Source organism: Orycteropus afer, unplaced genomic scaffold, assembly GCF_000298275.1.
Source record: "Orycteropus afer afer isolate SDZICR_OR568_19922 unplaced genomic scaffold, OryAfe1.0 scaffold00008, whole genome shotgun sequence".
NCBI lineage: Eukaryota > Metazoa > Chordata > Mammalia > Tubulidentata > Orycteropodidae > Orycteropus > Orycteropus afer.
Window position 1 is genome coordinate 21,725,876 of NW_006921595.1, and position 23,057 is coordinate 21,748,932.

The following is a 23,057-nucleotide window of genomic DNA, read 5'->3' on the forward strand; positions in this document are numbered from 1 at the left end:
AACTAACTCCAGATGGATCAAAGACTTAAATGTGAAACCGAAAACTATAAGGTTCATTAAAAAAAAAAAAAAAAAAATAGGGACAAACCTTGGGACCCTAATTTATGGCATAAATAGACTATCAAGCATAACAAATGCACAAGGAGCAGAAGATAAACAGATGATGGAGACCTTCTAAAAATTAAATTTTTATGTGTATCAAAAGATTCCTCCAAAAGATTAAAAAGAGAACATACAGACTGGGAAAAAGTATTCGGCAACAACATATCTGACAAGGGACTTATCTCTAAAATTTATAGAAAACGCCAACATGTCAACATCAAAAAGACAAACAATCTAATCAAAAAATGGAGAAAAGACATGAACAGACACTTCACCAATGAAGATACCCAGGCAGCCTACAAACATGAAGAAATGTTTGTGATCATTAGCTATTTGAGAGATGCAAATCAAAACAACAATGACATACCATCTCACCCCACCAATAATAGCAAAGTTCAACAAGACAGAAAATAACAACTGCTGGCGAGGGTATGGAGAGATTGGGACTCTCATACATTGTTTGTGAGACTGTAAAATGAAACAACCACTGTGGAAATCAGTACAGTAATTTCTTAAAAAGTTGGAAATAGAAATACCATTTAATCCAGCCATGCTGTTGTTGTTATACGCTGCTGAGTCTGACCCGACTCATAGTGATGCCTCCTTTGGTTTCCAAGGCAGTATCACTATGAAAGTAGATTGCCCAACCTTCCTTCTGAGGAGTGGCTGGTAGGTTTGAACCTCCAGCCTTCTGGTTAGCAGTCAAGTGCCTTAGGCACTACACTTCCAGAGCTCCTAGCAATGCTGTTACTAAGTATATATCCTAAAGAAGTGAGAGCCCAGACACGAAGAGATATATGCACATTGCCAAAGGGGCAGGAAGGCTGCATCTTCTGACCTCCTCTAATCTCACAAGAGGAAGACAGAATCACCATCAGTAGCCCAAGGTCTATCCCTGTGAGGCCAGACATGCTACCTCCATCCAGCCCTTTCACCAACCCTGACACCAACCGTTCCTCCCATAGCATCCACCACCTCTCTACTGGGTTTGATAATCTGCTGCAGTGGCCACACAGAACTCACACATTATGGGGTTTATTAGGGAAGCAACAGGCTATAATTCAAGTTCAGGAATACGCTCAGTCTCTCTCAGCCCACCATCTCTGAGTCTCTCTCAGTCTGTCTCCCAGCAGTGCGTGTTTCTCAGTGTCTCTCTCCCAGGAGTGTGTGTCTCTCAGTCACTCTCTCAGCAGCATGTGTCTCTCATGTCTCTCTCAGCTATGCATGTCTCTCACATCTCTCTCTCTCTCTCAGCAAGTGCTTGTCTCTCAGGAGCGTGCTTCTCTCAGCAGTACATCTTTCTCAGGCACCTGTCAGAGAGACGTCTTCTGCTTCTAGGAGAGCTCCTTTTGATCCTTGCAGAGTGGCCCAAACCAACCAATCCTAACATCAGAACTTCCCAGAAAATTACTTGGTGCTGTTCCCAACAGAAATACTCCAGGTGGGTAACTTTAACAATCAGGAGTTACTCAGTTGCTCACATAAAATTTCACCAAGGAGTTTACAAAGACTTAGGGCTAGAAAAGCCACACTATGTAATTTACTACACCACAAACACCCATGTTCATCGCAGCACTATATGCAATAGCAAAGAGATGGAAACAACCTAAGTGTCCATCAACAGAAGAATAGATAACCAAACTATGGTACATACATACAATGCAATACTATGCAATACTAAAGAATAATATAGAATCTGCAAACCACTGCAAAATGTGGATGACTTTGGAAGACATGCTGAGTGAAATAAGTCAATCACAGAAGGACAAATATCATATTAATTCACTATTGTAAAGTATCAAGGACTGTTTATATTTGGAAGGAAATTTTCTTTGTTAATTACCAGAGATGGGAAGAAAGAGGAGGGAAAATCACTAGACAGGTAAGAGACAAGTATTGATTTGGCTGAAGGGAAAGGCAATATACCAAATGGAGTGACCAGGAAGACAGAGAGGTGCACAAGAGGTACAGACAACAAAGATACACACTTTTACATATACATGTTATCAGTGATAATAAACATTAATCTATGGGTAAATAGATGCTTAGACAGACTGAATGATCAGGTATGTCTATACAAAATGGAATATACCCATACCAATATATAAGGTTAAAAACGTACTCCCATTGAGTCTATTCCAACTCCTGCAACCTCCATTGGGTTTGAACCACCAACCTCTGGTTAGCAGTCAAATGCCTTATGCACTGAGCCTCCAAAGCTCCTCTTATATAAGGATGGCAGTGATATTTCTATGTATGTATTTGTATGTGCTATAGCAATGTCCATATAAATAGAATTAACAGGATCGAAGTTATGATAAATTCTTAGGCATAGTCAACCACCCTGATGGAGTGAGTTGTTGGACCTGTGGGCTTGGGACCATTGTCGTGGTGGAAGGACATCAAGCTCAATTGGCATAGCATACTGCACAAAAACATTATTCTACATCCTGCATTGGTAAGTAGCAACTAGGCTCTTAAAAGCTTCTAAGTGGCCATCTATATGCAACAATTTGTCTCTTCCTGTCCAGAGCAAAGTAGAAGAAATCAAAGGATGCATTGAAACAACTAGTCCAAGGGGTTAGTGGACCATGAGTCCAGAAGAACTAGATGGTGCCTGGTTACCACTGTCAACCATTGGGAAAGGGATCAGTGCAGGAGATCCTGAATAGAGTGGGAGAACAATGTGCGACAAAACTCAAAATCATAAAAAAAAGACCACGTTGACTGGTCTGATAGAGCCTCATGGGACTCCCAAGACTACAGCATCTGGTTACCCTTCAGGCTTGGAATTGAAGCCAGTCCCAGGGCTTCCAGCCAAACAATAGACAGGCATATATAGTGAACATTTACATTAGGTAGATACACTCCTTAGAATGATCAATGATGGAAGAACAGAAGGGCAGTATTTACACAGGGGCAGGAATGCATAGGAAAGGACATAAGGAAGAGGTCACTACAGGGAGGGAGTGAGAAGAGAGCTATTACATTATGGGGATTGCAGTCAATGTCAGGAAACAAAATGTGTATGAACTGCTGCTCTATGGAAAATGAATTTGCTCTATAAACTTTCACTAAAATCTCAAAAAAAAGTCCGGATAAATTTGAAACTCTAAAAGTATCACCAGCTCACAGGAGAACAATTAGGCTGTTAATAAAAATAGATATTTTAAAGGCTAAGTAATAATATAGGAGCTCTGATAGTATAGTACCTAAGGCATTTGACTGCTAACCAGAAGGCTGGCAGTTCAAACCCACCAGCCACTCCTCGGAAGGAAGATTGGGCAATCTATTTTCGTAGTGATACCACCTCGGTTACCCAAGGAGGGGTTGCTATGAGTTGGATCCAGCTCAACAGCAGTAAGTTTTTTTTTTTTTTTTAAGTATTAATAATGTAATTAGTATAAATAATCATCACACCAAAGGAAGAAGACTCCTGAAGGGAGAAGACTCTAATGGCATGCCATGGTCCCTGAAAATGGTGAACAAAATGAATGACATGGGCATGGGGTGTGGGATTTCTTTTCAAGGTGATGAAAATGTTCTAAAATTGATTGTGGAAATGTTTGCACAATTCTGGGATAATACTGAGAATCAACTGAACTAATTGGGTGCAATGTATGTATGTGAATTATATCTCAGTAAAGCAAAAATGCATCTTTGTCACATTGATTCCAATTTATAGCGACCTTACAGAACTGAGTAGAACTGCCCCATAGGGTTTCCCAGGCTGTAAATCTTTAAGGAAGCAAATGTCACATCTTTATCCCACAGAGTGGCTGGTGGGTTTGAAATGTTGACCTTTTGGTATACAGCTGAGCACTTTAACCACTGTGCCACCAAGAGTCCATCTCAGTGAAGATGCTATAGAAAAGAAGTGGTATAATAAATCCACATTTACCCATTATTTAGCTTCAATAATTATATACTCATGACCAATCTTGTTTCATTTATGCCCTTCTATGCCCTTCTAATTCCCAATCCCATATGCAATGGTTTAGTTTGAAGTAATACCAGACATGGTATTATTTCACCTTCAAAAACCTCCACATTAATCCCTAAAATAATTCTTTAGAACTCTAAAAATATAACCATGATATTATATATCATATCTAAAAACTTTAAACATAATTCCTTTTATGAGATCTCAAATATCTAATCATGATTCTAATTTGTAATAAAAAATCCCTATTCTAATGGTCTCATGAATTTTTCTTGTACTGTTTTGTTTTTACCATGTCTTGCTCAAATCAGTGTCCATATAAGGTCCAGGCTTTGAGATTAATCTTTGAGATTAATTTCCCCTTCCTCACTTTTTTCCACCTTGAAATTTATTTGTTGAAGAAAATAACTTTGTCTTTGTAGTTCCCCCATTCCAGATTTTGCAAACTCCATTTCTGTGATGTCATTTACCATGCTTCTCTGTCTTCTATATTTCCTCTAAACTAGTACAGTAAATACTTGTGAAAGCCAGAATCTGTGTAATGTGGAAACCTCTCAGAGAAGGAAAACTAAAATATTTTCCACTAAATAGAGAGTGGTAGAAAAATAGTGACTTCACCCTGTCAAAGGTAGAAAAACTTGCTAGACCTGGAAAAACAAGGCAGTCCTGTTGAGTTCCAACTCTCATAAATTTCTCTGTATATCTAAGTGTTTGTTCAGATTAAAGAATGGCTTTTTGACTAGAATGCTTTCAGTTCCTTCCACCAGGAGGCACATAATATTTCCTTGTCTCCATTTTTGTGATACTGGCTACACTAATAATGCAGCATTTCCTAGATGCATTCTTTCATTAGGAATTACAAAATTGTAGTATTCTTACTTTATGAATCCTCTACTTCCGCAGTGATACTGCCTCGGAAACCCAAGGAGGGGTCGCTATGAGATGGGTCTGACTCGACAGCACGTAACAACAACAACAACAATTAGGTGGAATACTTCCGTAAATAAAAATTGTCCTTACCAGGAAGAGTGGTGGATACAAGAAGGACTGTTGTGGTAAAATGAGTTCCTTTTGTCTTGTTCTTTGGGAAAACAGTTTAAGAGACCTCCCTGAGAACTTGACTGACATTTCCTGGGTAAGCTATAAACAACTTGCTGGTTTGCTACTTTTTGTCTGTACTTGAGTTGAAGTTTGTCCTTTGCAGCAATTGGTCAATATACTGTGGAAAGGAAGTAACCATAGGCTCTGCAAACAAAGTGACTATAGACTATGTAAATGATGTGAGTATGGTTCACTGAGGAGATTGGTCAGTTAGTGGCCCTGCTGGGAGGACCTGCTGAAATTGACAAAGGATTTGCTTATGTCAACAGCCAACTGCACAGAGTTTTCAGAAAAAGAAAAAGCAAGAGAAGCAAGAAGAGGGATGAAGCAGACAAGAGAGAGGAGGAGAACCTCCTAAAGGAGCTGTAATATGGGTCAAGAGCTTTAACACTGAAAATAGTGAGAGGCCCGAAGTGACATCCTAGAAGGTGCCTATGGCAGAATTAGTGATGATAGGCCTGGTAGAGACCCTATGGTAGAGCTGGCAGCAACAGTCTTGGGAGGGGCCCTGTGGCTGAGTTGGTGGTGATGGCAGAAAATTGCTCCTGGGAATGCAGCCAAGAGAGCTGAACAAAACTGTTACAACTGCTATGAGCTGGGTCAATTAGCAGTGGAGAGGCCGATAGCAGGGAAGTCTAAGGTAGAGAGGCCTGCATGGCTGAGAGAGGGCATGCATGATCAAGAAAAGGCCTGTCCCAGGGGGCTAGGGGTCTGCATGGCTGAGAGAGGGCATGCATGGTCAAGAAAAGGCCTGTCTGAGGGGGCTAGGGGTCTGCATGGCTGAGAGGGGGTGTGCATGGCAGAGAAAAGGGCCTACTTGCTTCCATGGCCAAGAGAAACTAAGAGAGCTGTTCTGCACTGAAAAAGGGAGGGATGTGCTCTGTACTTAGGAGTCTTCCAGACTTTGTCTATAAGCTTCCTGATCCTGAATTGTAGCCTCTTGATGCTGATCCCAAACTGTACCCTGTTACTACCTTAATAAACCACTTAATTGTAAATATGATCTGTGAGTTCTGTGTGGCCATTGCAATGAATTCTCAAACCTAGCAGAGTAGAGAGTGCTATGGGGAGGAGGGATGGCTGGTGTCAGAATTGGTAGAAAGGTTGGAGAGTGGAGGTATTCCTCATAGGAATCAGCTTTGTGCTGATGGTGACCCTGTCTCCTCCTTCTGAAGTTAGAGGACTTCAGGCATTATTACAGTATTACAGCAGTATAAATACTTTTTTGATATTTGCCATTTTTCAAAATATTGAGTTGGTTTCCTAGCATCTTCCAAAGGTGACCAATGTGATTTATTTTTTAAATATTAAGAATTCATGAATTTCAATATATTTGATGTGGTTTAATTAACTGTAGTTATTTTTTTTAAAAAAATAACTAGTTGAAGTAAAATTCACATAACATAAAATTAACTGTTTTAAAGAGAACAATTCAATGGCATCCAGTACACTCAAAACGTGTAACTACCACCTCACCACCTCCACTAGTTCCAAAATATTTCTATCACTCCAAAGTAAAACCTCTTAATCATTAAGTAGTTTCTTCTCATTTTCCCCTAACCCCAGCCCCTGGCAACCATCAACCTGTGTTATATTTTTATGGATTTATCTATATTGAATAATTTGTATTAAGTGAATCATAGGTTATCTTTTGAATTTAGCCTCTTACTTGATGCATAATGTTTTGGAGATTCATCTACATTGTAGCATATATCAGTATTTCATTCTTTTTTATGGTTGAACAACACATCCTTTTGTAGTCAAAAAATCAAATGACACCTTGCATTGGGCAAATCTGCTGCAAAACACTTCTTTAGACTGTTGAAAAACAAAGACATGACTTTGAGGATTAGGGTATGCCTGACCCAAGCCGTGGTATTTTTAGTTGTCTCACGTGCATTTGAAAGCTGGATGATGAATAAGGAAGACCAAAGAATTGATGTCTTTGAATTTCGGTGTTGGTGAAGAATACTGAATATGCCATGTACTGCCAGAACAAATCTGTCTTGGATAAAGCATAGCTAGAATGCTCCTTAGAAGTGAGGACAGTGAGAGGTGTCGTGCGCTGGGTGTGGCCTGAGAGTCCTGGCAGGAAGAGTACTATATGTCCTTGGGCGGAGAGGAGGTGACTCGGGCCTAAGAGGACGCAATAGGAGGGTCCTAAGAATCTCCCAGGTGCTGATTCGCTCCTGGAACTGCCTCCAGAACCGTGTGGCCAAAAAACAGAAACTCCTCCAGGAGGACAATGACCTCCCGGTGCACTTGAAAGGCAGGGCAACTGACAACATCCTGTACCGAGTGACTATGGGGCTGTGTCTGAGAGGCACAGCCTACAGCCCATACTGCCTTGCCTGGGCCTCTTTCAGCCACAAGAAGTGAGACTAAAAAGCCTGAAGGACCGGGGGCCTTAGGCAAGCAGTAATAAATGCACCTGCTTCCTGGGAAACCAACCCCAGTTCTGGTCTATAATAAAAAAAAAAAAAAGAAAAAGAAGTGAGGATGGCGAGACTTTTTCTCACATATTATCAGAAGGGATCAGTCCCCGGAGAAGGATATAAAGCTAGGTACAGCACAAGGTCAGTGAAAAAGAAACACCAGCAACAAGACTGATTATTGATAAAGTGGCTGCAGCAATGGGCTCAAATACAGGAAGGATTGTGAGGATGGTGCAGGATTCCGTTCCCCTTTCCTCTTCCAACCTTGCTCAAGAGTTACACAGAAATAACAATTATTATAACACTTACTGAAGAATATTACTCCATTTCTATGTATTTATGAAGGTACATATATATATATATATATATACACACATATTGCTTTTTTAATGGGAAAAAAATGCATTCTTTTTAACTTGGATTTTCCTTTAATGACATATTAGCATATTTTTAGTCTACCTCATTCCCTTTACCAGGTAAGAGTTCCCTGAAATGGCCTTATTGTAATTTATTAACGACTCCCCTTCTGAAACATTTTAGATTTGCCAGTTGTCTTTGACTGCTAACCAGAAGGTTGGCAGTTTAAACCCACCAGCCGCGCTCTGTGAAAGATGGGGCAATCTACTTTTATAAAGATATACTGCGCCTTGGACACACAAAAGGGGTTGCTATGAGTCAGAATCAACTCGATGGCAGTGAGTAACAACAGAAATACCACAAATGGGTGGCTTTGACAAACAGAAATTTATTTTCTCATTTAGGAGGCGAGAAGTCCAAATTCTGGGTACCAGCTCCTGAGGAAGGCTTTCTCTTGCTGGTTCTGGAGGAAGGTCCTTGCCTCTTTGAGCTACTGCTCCTGGCTGATCTTCATGTGGCTTGGTGTCTCTCATCTCCTCTCTTGCTTGCTTATTTAATCTTTCAGATCTCAAGAGACTGACTCAAAATTTACCCTACACTAACCCTTCCTCATTAACATAAAAAAGACAACCATTCCCAAATGGAATTATAACCCCAGGCACAGAGGTTAGAATTTACAATACATATTTTTGGGGACAAATTCAATCCATAACACCAGTTCGATCACTAACACACTGATTACTACATGTATGCCTTAGGGTAACTTGTAAAATGATTTCTAGAAATGAAAGCACTGAATCAATAGGTAAGTATCTTTTATTATTATTATTATTTTTAAATCTTTTAATTGTGATTAGGGTGAAATTTTACAAAGCAGATTAATTTCACATTCAACAGTTCATACACATTTTGTTTTGTGACACTGATTACAATGTAACAGCTCTTTTCCCACCTCCTCCCTGTAGTTACCTTTTCCCTGTATCCTCCTTGCCTATGTATTCTTGTCTCTTCAGCTTTCTCCTTGTACAAATGCTGTCCTGCTGATCTCCCACTGTTGATTGTTCTAAGGAGTGCATCTCCCTGGTGTAGTTGTTAAGCTCGCAGGCCTGTCTATTGCTTGGTTGAGAGTTAGGCCATGGGAGTGAGTCTAATTCTGGGCCCAAAGGGTGACTTGGACCCATAGTCTTCGGGGTTTCACCAGTCTCTGACTAGTTCCACATTTTTTTCTCTCACCCTATCTGTTGTTGTTGTTGTTGTTATGTGCTGTCGAGTTGGACCCGACTCATAGCAACCCCCCCTTGGGTTTCCCAGGCAGTATCACTACAGAAGTAGATTGCCCCATCTTTCTTCCGAGGAGTGGCTGGTGGGTTTGAACCGCCAGCCTTCTGGTTAGCAGTCAAATGCCTTAGGCACTGTGCCACCAGAGCTCCCTCACCCTATCTAGGATCTCCCAATTTTGCTCCCTTTCTGAGTGGTTGTTATCATTGATAGCTGGGCACCATCTAGTTCTGATCAGTATGTATCTTTTAAATGTTGATAATTACTGCCATATTTTAACTCCAAAAGGCTATGTACAAAATAATTCATTTTCCCACATCACCAACATTAATAATCAGTTTTAATTTTCCAACCCAATATTACAATTATAGACTAGAAATTTTCCCAAATATTTATTCAATATAAGTGCCAGTTTTAAAAAACATTTCTCTTTAAACTGTAGAAATTTACATTCCATATTATAAATAATTTATAAGGGATTGAGATAAAATAAAGGGGTGGTGGTGGGGGAAAGAGCCCTGGTATAAGACTCTGAAGATGGGCCTTCTATTTCTATGTTGGTGCCTAACTCTAAGACCTTGGAGAAGTTGTGCTTTTCAAGGTCTGTTTCATCACCTTAGAAAGGGTTGGGCAAAGTCAAATATTCTCTAAGACAGCGTTCTTCAAACTTTTTACTCATGTTCTCCTAAAGTAAAGTGAAAATTCTCATATAGTTCAAATTTGAGAAAGACATTTTTATCCTAAATCAAACATAATTTTCAATTTTATCTTTAAATATTCTTTTTTTTTGTCAAAATATTAGAGATGCAGATTTAATATCTTCAATTATGGAATATGCCCGCTATATATTCTAATTGGCAAAGTCAGCACTCATCAAATTAGTTGGCCAAATTAGTCATTTTTTAATTGTTGTTGTTCTATAGAGACCCTTTGAATAAGCCTTAAACAGGACAAAGACAAAACAAAGCATTATCTGGCTGAGGGGAAGCTGTCCATGTGTATTCGTTATAGAAGTGGATGGAGTCCTCCGACTCACAGTCATGGTGTTCATGATTATGGCAGAGAGCAAAGGAAATCATCACAAGATGGCCAAATTAGTTTTTCAGTTAAAATTTTTCATTTTTTCCAATTCAATATTTTAGGTGGAATAAAAGGTGTTAACAATGAAATGCTGGCTATGTAAAAATTCATGCAGCATAAAGAAATGAAAACTCCGAGAATATAAACCCAGATTTTTAAAAAGCCATTTATTTTAAAAAAACTGGTTTGTCAAATCACATACACGAGCAGATACACACTATCAAAGTGGCCCTGTAATAGACACCAGTGGGGCGTTCACCACACAGTACCTGAAAAACACAGCTAAAAAAGAGGAGTCTGTGAAGTATTTAATCTCCGATTCCTACTTGACTCCTTGTTGAATGGCTTTAAGTTAGCAGATAGTAGTGAGAGGTAGAGTCCCAAGTATAATATCTGATGCCTCAGGGCTCCATTTAAAAACAAAACAAAAACAAAACCAATTGCCTCCCCTCTGCGCAAGGGAAGCCTATCCTATATATATATTTTTTCCTTTGTGAAAACAGAAGCCAAGTTTCTCTTCCCAAATGGGTCAGCATTCCCAATCAAAAAGTGTGTGGCAGCCTAGGTATTGTGCTTTGTTGAACATCTAATTCTCCTCACCTTCGGATTCAGATTCTGAGAGAAAGAGAAAGAAGAGTAAAATACTTTTTCCCAGATGGTTTTTAAAGTGAAGTCATGAGACTTTCTAATAATAAGTTAAAAGAATGGCCCCCTTCCACATACAAAAAAACTTTAATTCTACACATCCATTTACTACTAGATAACATAGAGAGATGAGAGCAGACAGCAAACTTCTCTTCCTTTTTGCTTTTAAATAAACTTTGCATTCTAAAAATATAACAAGTACATATATAATATTAAAAATATTCTTTTGGAGTACCTAAAATGAACATTTAATTCTTGGTTGGAATAACTTTCATACATTATTATGTGTCTACCTTGTGTTCCCATTTTGAGTATCAGTCAAGCAGTAAAAGGTACTATGAAAATCTACATAATCCCATTATATCCATAAGTGATTAAATCAAATGCATATTTCTTTCCCTTCACATTTGTTGATTCTTTCTCTTTGTCCTCTGTGACGGTGAATAATTTAAGTTTTATTCTTTACCAAGTAGAAAATTTTATTACCTTGATTTCAGATACAGACAGAATATTTGACAGAGAAGACCCCTCACAAATCTTAAAACAGGTAATATAATAAGAAATTATTTGCTAAATGACTACCAAAGTTATTAAATGGAATCATACCTTCTTCTGCATTTTGTAACCACTCAACAAATTTCTTCATCTGGTCAAGAAAAACACTTTTGCCTTTGGCAACATGTGCTTCTTTGTACCATTTCAATATCGCTTCTTCACTCAGGACATCAGCTGTAATTTCAGATAAAAGGGGTCAGTTAATACATAATTATCATATTTTAAGACAGCTACGTGTCTTATAGTTCAAAAGAAAGTACTCTCTTTTAATGTGAATAGCACCAATAGAAAAGAAATCTGTACCTGAAACACCAGAAAATAGGAACAATTAATTGTCATTTCCATGTAGCACAGTGCCATATTTTAGTGACTAGCTTAGTAAATGCCTTCAGTGATAATGATAATATAAATCTCATCAAGCATGATATCAAGCAAGCCTCTAGGTCACAACTGGGACTTTGAAATATCTTACAGTGTGAATAGGAAATAGTGTTATTTTAGAATTTTGCAAGTGAATCAGCAATGCCATCATTTCAGAACATTCTGCCTTGCCAAGTTCAACCACATTTTGATTAAACAGACTCCTGAAATGACTGGTCTCTTAAGGGGATTTTCTTTTTTTAGAAGAAAAGAGAAAAAAAAAAAAAAAAAAAAAGAGTTGGTAGTTAGGATGTAATGATGCTATTGATAATTAGGAGCTCTGGTGGCATAGTGCCTAAAGAATTTGACTGCTAACCAGAAGACTGGTGGTTCAAACCCACCAGCCACTCCTTAGAAGGAAGATTGGCCAATCTACTACTATAGTGATATCACTGCCTCAGAAACGCAAGGAGGGGTCATTATGAGTTGGATCCGACTCCATGCCAATGAGTTTTGTGAGTACTGATAATTAGCTATAAAGATACTTTTCCGGTTGTGCTGTGGGATCAATACACACACAACCACAAGTTCTTCACATCTGTCTACTGGAAATTCTACAGCATAATATCCTAAATGATAAATATAATGTTTTCCTTGTACTATGTTAAGACTGAGATGTATTAGTTTTTCTACAAGTTTTTCACAAAAAAGCATAACAATTACCTCAAACGATTAATTCCACAAATGTTCCTTGATACCCTCAATCACTATTTTAGCATTTTTATGTTGCAAAAAAGAAGATGAATATGAAACAACGGCCTATGTACTTTGTTAGTGTTCCAATGGGTTGTCTTTTGGAATTTTGACCAGGAAATGAGATGGCAAATAGAAAAAAAGAATCTGTTATTGTCTCTAATGTCTGCCCAATCATTAGAAATGCGGATAAATCCAGGGGATGCTGATAAATCATTCTAATGACATATTTGCTGGTAAAATATAATTTTGACTTATGAAAATGGGAGAAATAATTTAGTACTGTCTTCATATAAAACATGACTGACCTTTTCATAACGAAAAACTTTTGTTTTCTTTTCTTTCTTTTTTAAAAATTAATAATTGGTTCTTGGAAAATTTCCTGGATTAAATTGGACACATTGAATTGACTGAAAATAGACATGATTGGTTTTAGAAAATATAAAAAAGATTTCTGTTAGTGTAATTTTTAACATTAAGTACACTGCATTTTGCAAAGGAAGAAGAAGCCTAGATTTGTTTATAAGAAGTACCTTAGGATTACAGGAGCTGGTGGCCTAGTGCCTAAGATATCTGAACTTGGCAAGGCAGAATGTTCTGAAATGATGGCATTGCTGATTCACTTGCAAAACCCACCAGCCACTTCCCAGAAGGAAGGCTGGGCAATCTACTTCTATAGAGATACCACCTCAGAAACCCAAGGAGGGGTTGCTATGAGTTGGATTTGACTCGATGGCAGTGAGTTTGGTTTAGTTTTGGTTAGGATTACAACTTCTAGTCTTTCAGATTTTTTTCTTTTCAGTTCCTCAAACTCCCACTCAGAATGATGACAGAACTTATTACCTATTTATTATCAGAGCCCATCTTGCACAAAAAAGAGAAGCAGGGAGTTTACAGCCTGAGGTAACTGTGATATGGGTAAACAACCTGTCATTGTGCAAAACTGTACCTCAGGGATTCTTCAAGAATACCAATTAGCCAAAATACGGATTTTAAAAGTCCCTTATTTATAATTTACAAATTATCTTTTTAAAAACAATCTCATATTTCTCTGAGTTTACAGGTTATAAAAAGCTGTGATTCAGATCAATAATGTCCACATTGATTTGATCTCGCACCCCTACTGAGACAGGTAGGGAATCTGGCTAGCTGTGTCAAACAAGCTCATTACTTAATACCCTTGAAATTTAGGCCTACATGTAAACCATCACATAATTCTGGCCATTGGCATCAGAAAACTGATTACTCGTAAGCCAGGTAGTAGGGTGAGATAAAGAGGGTGCAAATCAAAGGACCCTAAGCTTGACTGTCTGTCAGTTTGTCCTACTGTGCTGGCTTGTGTGTTGCCGTGAGGCTGGAGGCTATGCCACTGGCATTTCAAATACCATCAGGGTTACCCACTGTGGACAGGTTTCAGCAAAGCTCCCAGACTAAGACAGACTCAGAAGAAGGAAGGGGCCATCCACTTTTCAACGTAAAGCGAAAGCTGAAGAAATTGAAGATTTTTACCAACTTCTGCTGTCTGAAATGACCAATCATGCAATCAAGATATATTGATTATTACCGGTGATTGTAATGTGAAAGTTGGAAGCAAAAAATATCACTAGTAGTTGGAAAATATGGCCTCAGTGATAGAAATGATGCCAGAGATCTCATGATAGAATTTTGCAAGACCAATGACTTAGTCATTGCAAATACCTTTTTTCAACAATCTAAATGGCAGCTATACACATGGACCTTGCCAGATGGAATACACAGGAATCAGATGGACTATATCCATGGAAAGATGTGCAGGAGAAGCTCAATATCTCTAGCCAAAACAAGGCCAGAAGCTGACTGTGGAACAGACCATCAATTGCTCATATGCAAGTTCAAGCTGAAGTTGAAGGCAATAAAAACAGGTCCATGAGAGCCAAAATATGACCTTGATTATATCCCACTTAAATTTAGAGGCCATCTGAAGAACAGATTTGATGCAGTGAAAACCAGACAAACCGTGGGATGACATCAAGAACATCATACATGAAGAAAGGAAAAGATCATTAAAAACAAAGGAAAGGAGGAAATGACCAAAGTAGATGTCAGAAGAGACTCTGACACTTGGCCTTGAATGGAGAGCAGCTAATACAAATGGAAAAAAATGAAAAGATAAAAGAGCTAAACAAAAGATTTCAAAAAGCAGCTTGAGAAGACAAAGTCAATTATTACAATGAAATATGCAAAGACCCTGAGTTAGAAAACCAAAAGAGAAAAACAGCTTGGCAATTCTTAAGCTGAAAGATCTGAAGAAAAATGTCAAGCCTTGAGTTGCATAATTAAAAGATTCTATGGGCAAAATATTGAATGATGCGGGAAACATCAAAAGATGGAAGGAATACACAGAGTCACTGCACCAAAAATAATTGGTTGATGTTCATCTATTTCAGGAGGTGGAATACGATCAAGAACCAATGGTATATGGGAGGAAGATATCAAAACTGCACTGAAGGAATTGGTGAAAAGGCTCCAGGAACTGATGCAATAACCATTGAGATGTTTCAAGAAACGGATGCCATATGGGAGGCACTTACTCATCTATGCAAGAAATGTGGAGGACAGCTACCTGGCCAACTGACTAGAAGAGATCCATATTTGTACCCATTCCAAAGAAAGGTGATCCAACAGAATGTGGAAATTACAGAACAATATCATTAATATCACATGCAAGTAAAATTTTGCTAAAGATTATTAAAAAATGGTTGCAGCAGTATATTGACAGGGAATTTCCAGAAATACAAGCTGGGTTCAGAAGAGGACATGGAATAAGGGATATTATTGCTGATGTCAGATGGATCTTGGCTGAAAGCAAAGAATACCAAAAAGATGTTTACTTGTGTATTATTGACTATGCAAAAGCATTGGACCATGTGGATCATAACAAATTATGGATAACATTGAGAAAAATGAGCATTCCAGAACACTTGCTTATGCTCATGAGGAACCTGTAATAGAACAAAAGGCTGTCATTCAAACAGAACAAGGGGATACTGCATGGTTTAAAATCAGGAAAGGAGTGTGCCAGGGTTGTATCCTTTCATTGTACTTATTCAATCTGTATGCTAAGCAAATAATCCAAGAAGCTGGACTATACAAAAAAGAATGCAGCATCAGGATTGGACAAAGATTCATTAACAACCTGCGATATGCAGACGACACAACTTTCTTGCTGAAAGTGAAGATGACTTGAAGCACCTACTAATGAAGGTTAAAGACTACAGTCTGCAATATGGATTACATCTCAACATAAAGAAAATGAAAATCCTCACAACTAGACCAATAAGCAGGATCACAATAAATGGAGAAAAGATTGAAGTTGCCAAAGATTTTATATTACTTGGTTCCACAGTCAACATCAATGGAAGCAGCAGTCAAGACATCAGATGACATATTCCACTGGGCAAATATGTTGCAAAAGACCTCAAAAGTGGTGAAGAGCAAAGATGCCTCCTTGAAGACTAAGATGCATCTAACCCAAGCCAGGGTATTTTCAATAGCTTCATATGCATGTGAAAGCTGGACAATGAATAAAGAAGACCCAAGAAGTGTTGATGCCTTTGAATTGTGTTGTTGGTGAAGAATACTAAAAGTACCATGGACTTCCAGGAGAATGAACAAATCTGTCCTGGAAGAAGTGCAGCCAGAATGCTCCCTGGAAGAGAGATTGACCAGACTTCGTTTCACATACTTTGGTCATGTTGTCAGAAGGAACCATTCCCTGGAGAAAGCTATGCTTGGTAAAGTGGAGGGTCAGGGAAAAAAGGGAAGGCCCTCAACAAGATGGATTGACACAGTGGCTGCAAAGATGGGCTCAGGTATGGCAAGGATCATGAGGCTGGCACAGGACCGTGCAGTGTTTCACTCTGTGGTACACAGGGTCACTATCAGTCAGAACCAACTCAATGGCACCTTACCGCAACAATAACAATATCGACAAGCTTGACTAGTTACAGAATGCTGAAACACCTCTGAGTAATTCCCTCATTAGGCTCCCACCAGGTGCAGAGCATGTGCAGTAAAGGTCAATATGACCAACAAAGTGATCTTCCACCAGAGGCAGGTGAGAACAAGAATCTTTCACTGGGCCTCGAACTGGGGTCCAGAGACATCATGCTTGCATAACTTGAACCTCAGAGCCCCACCCATTTCATAAATAAAGATGATGCCTCTTTCCTGCCAGAGACCATTTATAAACTTTAGGAATTCCTTTGTTAGGAGACAGACCAGAGGATAGACTGTCCCTTGCTAGCCCCTCCCCTCTCCTGTCTTTTTAATAAACTTTGGTGTGTGGACATTTTGCCTCTCCTGTTTAATTTTTTGACAGTAGAAGACAAGGACTCTTGCTCAGGGTCTCAGGCACCCTGGTAACACCACCAGTGAGACAGTTTTGAGCATATATACCCAACATATGTATTTCTTCTTTTAGTTTATAAAACTAAAAAAATTAATGTGCATGTACTACTGAATAACTATTATTGCTGCAAAATAAAGAGACTTTGAAAAAATGTGATAAAATGTAAAGGGAAATTCTATTTTTTTCTCCATACCTTAATGGATTAGTGATGATACAAAGGACCCTTTGGAAAGCTGTTTATAATTGTAGTTTGTTGTTGTTGCTATTGTTATGTGGCATCAAGTCGGACCCAACTCATAGCGACCCCTCCTTGGGTTTCTAAGGCAGTATCACTACAGAATTAGGTTGCCCAACCTTCCTTCTGAGGAGTGGCTGGTGGGTTTGAACAACCAGCCTTTTGGTTAGCGTCAAGTGCCTTAGCTATACTATTTGTATGAGATTTTCCTTCTGAAGATTGAGCTCATTTTTTGAGTTTTATTACCCCATGGAGGCAGAACGGGGCCATACAACTACCAAAATGCCTGTTAATGACAATGCTTGGGAAAAGGACACTAAAAGATAAGTAAAGCCTATCAAATGCATTGGCCACTGAAAATTATACAAACTGTCATGGACTATCTTCATAGTTAAAAACCCAATTTAGTAATAAATAATTGATGCATTAATGTGAAAAACACAATTTTGGTATCAGGAAATACATGTTTATATTTATATTCTAATAAATGGAACAGAAGCAACTACACAAGGCAATTTATAGGGAAAAGCATGAACATCAAAAAAGAAGAAACTCAACATCTGTTTAGTAAAAAGTCTTACCTAAAAAGAAAGTACTTCTTGAGCAGTGAAGAGGGAGGGTATTTTCTAATTCCCACTAAGGAATAATTAATTAAAATTCGAGAACACTAAATTTTTGTTCAGATCATCCAGAAATGACAAATGAGAACAAAGAATATAAATAAAAGTACAATAGCAAAGGAAGATATTCTCCCACTGAATTTAAGAGTTTCTTCATATTAGAATATATTTTTCCACCTTTTATCATGTTATTTCACAGGAGATAAAAGGAGATAGAAGATAACAGAGAAAGACGGACCTACTCCACCAAGAAAGAAGAGCTGGGACCTATTTCACCAAGAAAGCAAAGCCAATGTCCCTGCACTGGGAACCTCCTAGACTTAGAAGAAGATTGATACTAAGACACATGGAGATCTCCAAGAAATGCTGGGTTCACAGATGCTAAAATGAGACAAGGACCTTCCTCTTAAACTATGAGGCAATAGAGAGAGAAAGCCTTCACCTACATCTGACACCTTAAATTTGGATTGACTGCTAAACAGAAGGCTAGAGGTTCAAACCCACCAGACACTCCTTGGAAGGAAGGTTGGGCAATCCACTTCTGTAGTGATACCACCTTGGAAACCCAAGGAGCGGTTGCTATGAGTTGGATCCACCTTGACAGCAGTGTTTTTTTTTTTTGCAATATGTAAGGTAAGCGGGAGAGAGATCCCAGGCAGGAAGCAGTAGCCAAGGCCGACAACCAGAACAGGTAAGCGGGAGAGAGACCCCAGGCAGGAAGCAGTAGCCAAGGCTGACAACCAGAACAGGTAAGTGGGAGAGAGACCCCAGGCAGGAAGCAGTAGCCAAGGCCGACAACCAGAACAGGTAAGTGGGAGAGAGAACCCTGGGAGAAAGCAGCAACTAACTGATGGATGGAGCGGGTAAAAGGGAGATCCCCCAGGCAGGAAGCCAAGGGAGATGAACTTGTCTGTCAGTTTGTTGTACTGTGCTGGCTTGCATGTTGCTGTGAGGCTGGAGTTTGTGCTGTCGGTGTTTCAAACACCAGCAGGGTTGTCCATGGTGGATGGGTTTCAGTGGAGCTTCCAGACTGAGACAGACTTGGAAGAAGGAAGAGGCCACCCACTTCTCAAAGAACTGGCCAGTGAAAATCTTATGGATAGCAGTGAAACACTGATATATTACTGGAAAACTTTATGAATATCCCTGAAACATTGTCAGATACAGTGCCAGAAGATGAGCTACTTAGGTTCGAAGGCACTCAAGATATAACTGGGAAAGAGCTGCTTCATCAGAGTAGAGCCAACCTTAATGATATGGATAAAGTAGAGCTTTCAGGACCTCCATTTCCTGATGTGGCACAACTCAAAATTAGAAGAACCAGCTGCAAACATCCATTAATAACTGGAACATGGAATGTATGAAGTATAAATCTAGGAAAACTGGAAGTTGTCAAAAATGAAATGGAACACATAAAGAGTGATATCCTAGGCATAAGTGAGCTGAAATGGACCAGTTTTGTCCATATTGAATCAGACCACCATATGCTCTATTATGCTGGGAATGACAAATTGAAGAAGAATGGTGGGGTATTCATTACTACAAAGAACGTTTCAAGATCTATCCTCAAGTACAATGTTGTGAGTGATAGGATAATATCCATACACATACAAGGAAGGCCAGTTACTACTACTATTATTCAAATTTACACACCAACCACCAAAGCCAAAGATGAGGAAACTGAAGATTTTTACCACTTCTGGAGTCTGAAATTGACCGAATATACAAACAAGATGTGCTGATTATCACTGTGATTGGAATGCAAAAGTTGGAAACAAAGAAGAATTACTGGTAGTTGGAAAATTTGGCCTTGGTGATAGAAATGACATTGGAGATCGCATGACAGAATGTTGCAAGACCAACGACTTATTCATTGCAAATACCTTTTTTCAACAACACAAATGGCGGCTATACACGTGGATTTTTGCCAGATGGAGTACACATGAATTAGAATGACTACATTAGTGGCAAGAGGCAATGGAAAAGCTCAATATCTTCAGCCAAAACAAGGCCAGGAGCTGATTGTGGAACAGTCCATCAACTGCTCATATGCAAGTTCAAGGTGAAGTTGAAGCCAATTAAAACAAGTCCACGAGAGCCAAAATATGACCTTGAATATATCCCTCCTGAATTTAGAGATCATCTAAAAAAAGATTTGATTCATTGAACACCAATGACCAAAAACCAGAAGAACTGTGGGATGACTTCAAGAATATCATCCATGAAGAAAGCAAAAGGTCATTAAAAAGACAGGAAAGGAAGAAAAGACCCACATGGATGTCAGAAGAGACTCTGAAACTTGCCCTTGAACGAAGAGTGGCTAAAGCAAATAGAAGAAATGATAAGATAAAAGAGCTGAATGGAAGATTTCAAAGGGCAGCTTGAGAAGACAAAGTTAATTATAATGAAATGTGCAAAGACATGGAGTTAGAAAACCAAAAGGGAAGAACACGTTCAACATTTCTCAAGCTGAAAGAGCTAAAGAAAGAAACAAGCCTCGAGTTGCAATATTGAAAGATTCTATGGGCAAAATGTTGAATGATGCTGGAAACATCAAAAGAAGATGGAAGGAATACAAAGTCACTATACCAAAAATAATAGGTTGATGTTCATCCATTTCAGGAGGTGGCATATGATCAAGAACCAATGGTACTGAAAGAAGAAGTTGAAGCTGCACTGAAGGAAGGGGTGAAAAACAAGGGTCCAGGAATTGACGGGATACCCATGGAGATGTTTCAACAAATGGATGCCATGATGGAGGCACTCACTTGGCTATGCCAGGAGATTTGGAAGAGAGCTACCTGGTCCAAAGACTGAAAGAGATCCATATTTATACCCATTCCAAAGAAAGGTAATCCCACAGAATGTGGAATTTATCAAAAAAATACCATTAATATTACACTCAAATAAAAGCTTGCTGAAGATAATTCAAAACAGCTGCAGCAGTATATTGACAGAGAACTTCCAGAAAGGCAAGCTGGATTCAGAAGAGGATGTGGAATGAGGGATATCATTGCTGATGTCAGATGGATCTTGGCTCAAAGCAAAAAATACCACAAAGATGTTTACTTTTATTTTATTGACTATGCAAAAGCATTTGATTGTATGGATCATAAAAAATTGTGGATAACATTGAGAAGAATGGGAACTCTAGAACACTTAATTGTACTCACGAGGAACCTGTACATAGACCAGGAGGTTGCTATTTGAATAGAACAAGGGAACACTGCATGGTTTAAAATCAAGAAGGGAGTGCATCAGGACTGTATCCTTTCACCATACTTATTCAATCTGCATGGTGAGCAAATAATCCAAGAAACTGGACTATATGAAGAAGACCGTGGCATCAGCATTGAAGGAAGAATCAATAACAACCTGTGATATGCTGACGACACAACTTTGCTTGCTCAGAGTGAGGATGACTTGAAGCAATTACTGATGAAGACTGAAGAACACAGTCTGCAGTATGGATTACACCTCAGTATAAAGAAAAAAAAAAAAATCCTCACAACTGGACCAATAAGTACGATCACGATAAATGGAGAAAACATTGAAGTTGTCAAAGACTTCATATTACTTGGTTTTACAATCAATGCCAATGGAAGCAGCAGGCAAGACATCAGACGACAGATAGCACTGAGCAAATGAGTTGCAAAAGACCTCTTTCAAGTGCTGAAGAGCAAAGATGTCTCCTTAGGACTAAGGTGCACCTTACACAAGCCATATTTTCAATCACCTTATATGCAAGTGAGAGCTGGACAATGATTAAGGAAGACTGATAAAGAGTTGATGCTTTTGAGTTGTGTTGCTGGTGAAGAATACCGAAAATACCACGGATTGCTAAAAGAACTAACAAATCTGTCCTGGACGAAGTGCAGCCGGAATGCTCCTGGGAAGTGAGAATGGCAAGACTTCGTCTCACCTACTTTGGACACGTTGACCAAATCCCTCGAGAAGGATGTCATGCTTGGTAAAGTAGAAAGTCAACAAAAGAGGGGAAGGCCCTCAACAAGATGGACTGACACAATGGCTACAACGATGGGCTCAGGTATAGCAGGGATCGTGGAGCTGGCACAGAACTGGGCGGTGTTTCATTCTGCTGTACATATGGTCACTATTAGTCAGAGATAACTAGACAACATTTAACAACAACCTTTTATCTAGCCAACTTCTTCTAAATCTCTGGTGAAATACTTGTGTCTCATAAAAGACTGTCTTTCTTTCCTTCCAAATTAGTTTCAGCTCTGAGTTAGATGCCTTCCTCTGTCTTCCTACTGCTTCTGATCATCCCTGTATGAGGCTTATTTTAGCAATTGACATAGTGGCTGTAATCCCAGATTACCTTCTAATCTCTGAAGTTCAGGAAAGCAGGCACATTTTATTCGTTATCTTATTTCTAGCATAAGATGTGGCATATAATATGTATTCAGTAAATGCATAATGGATAAATTCATTAATTTGATAATAAAAATGAAATTCTCAATGGGTAGAGTTCTACTTTAAAATTTCAGATCACAAGAGTATCAGAGATAAGATTGTAAAAGTGATTTGGATATTGCAAAGCATTTCATAATTTATATATTTAAGTATAAAACTACGTTACTTGGAAATTAGAGAATTGCTTATTTTTTTATTAGAAATGTCACACAAAGACAGAAGACAAAAATAATTTGCCCTAATTATGCTAGGAAAATAAGTTGAGAAGGATACTCATCTCTTTTTAGAAGATGAATTTCCTTTTAGAAAACGTTGCATGAGGAATAGAATTTAACCTAAGAAATTTCTGTTTACAATAAATTCCATGATCTCTCACTGCTGTTGAGTCGGTTCTGACTCATAGTGACCCCTCCTTGGGTTTCCGAGGTGGTATCTCTACAGAAGTAGATTGCCCAGTCTTCCTTTTGAGGAGTGGCTGGTGGGATTGAACTGCCAGCCTTCTGGTTAGCAGTCAAATGACTTAGGCATTATGTCACCAAAGCTCCTGCCAATAACAATACTTGAGAAAGAAGTTTCATGTCTTTTAGACCTAAAATCCTAAAAATATAGCATTTATCTTCAGAAATAAAAAAGAGTATGTGATGTTTGAAAGTTAATATAAATTCACTATTTTTCCCATCTTAGAAAAATTGTTGTTAAGTGCCGTCGAGTCGTTTCCGACTCATAGCGACCCCATGCACAGCAGAACGAAACACTGCCTGATCCC

The 23,057-nt window shown here is 38.8% G+C and overlaps 1 protein-coding gene across 1 annotated transcript in view; it reads right to left on the reverse strand.

Annotated features, from left to right (window-relative positions):
- Positions 1–10,882: 10,882 nt before the first annotated feature.
- Positions 10,883–23,057, reverse strand: part of BZW2 (basic leucine zipper and W2 domains 2) — a 76,731-nt gene continuing 64,556 nt past the window's right edge. Inside the window, exons 10-11 of the mRNA XM_007946164.2 lie at positions 11,548–11,670; positions 10,883–10,911 (exon numbers count right to left, since the gene is read on the reverse strand). Coding sequence (XP_007944355.1) covers positions 10,883–10,911; positions 11,548–11,670 — 152 coding nt within the window. The remainder of the gene's footprint in view (positions 10,912–11,547; positions 11,671–23,057) is intronic.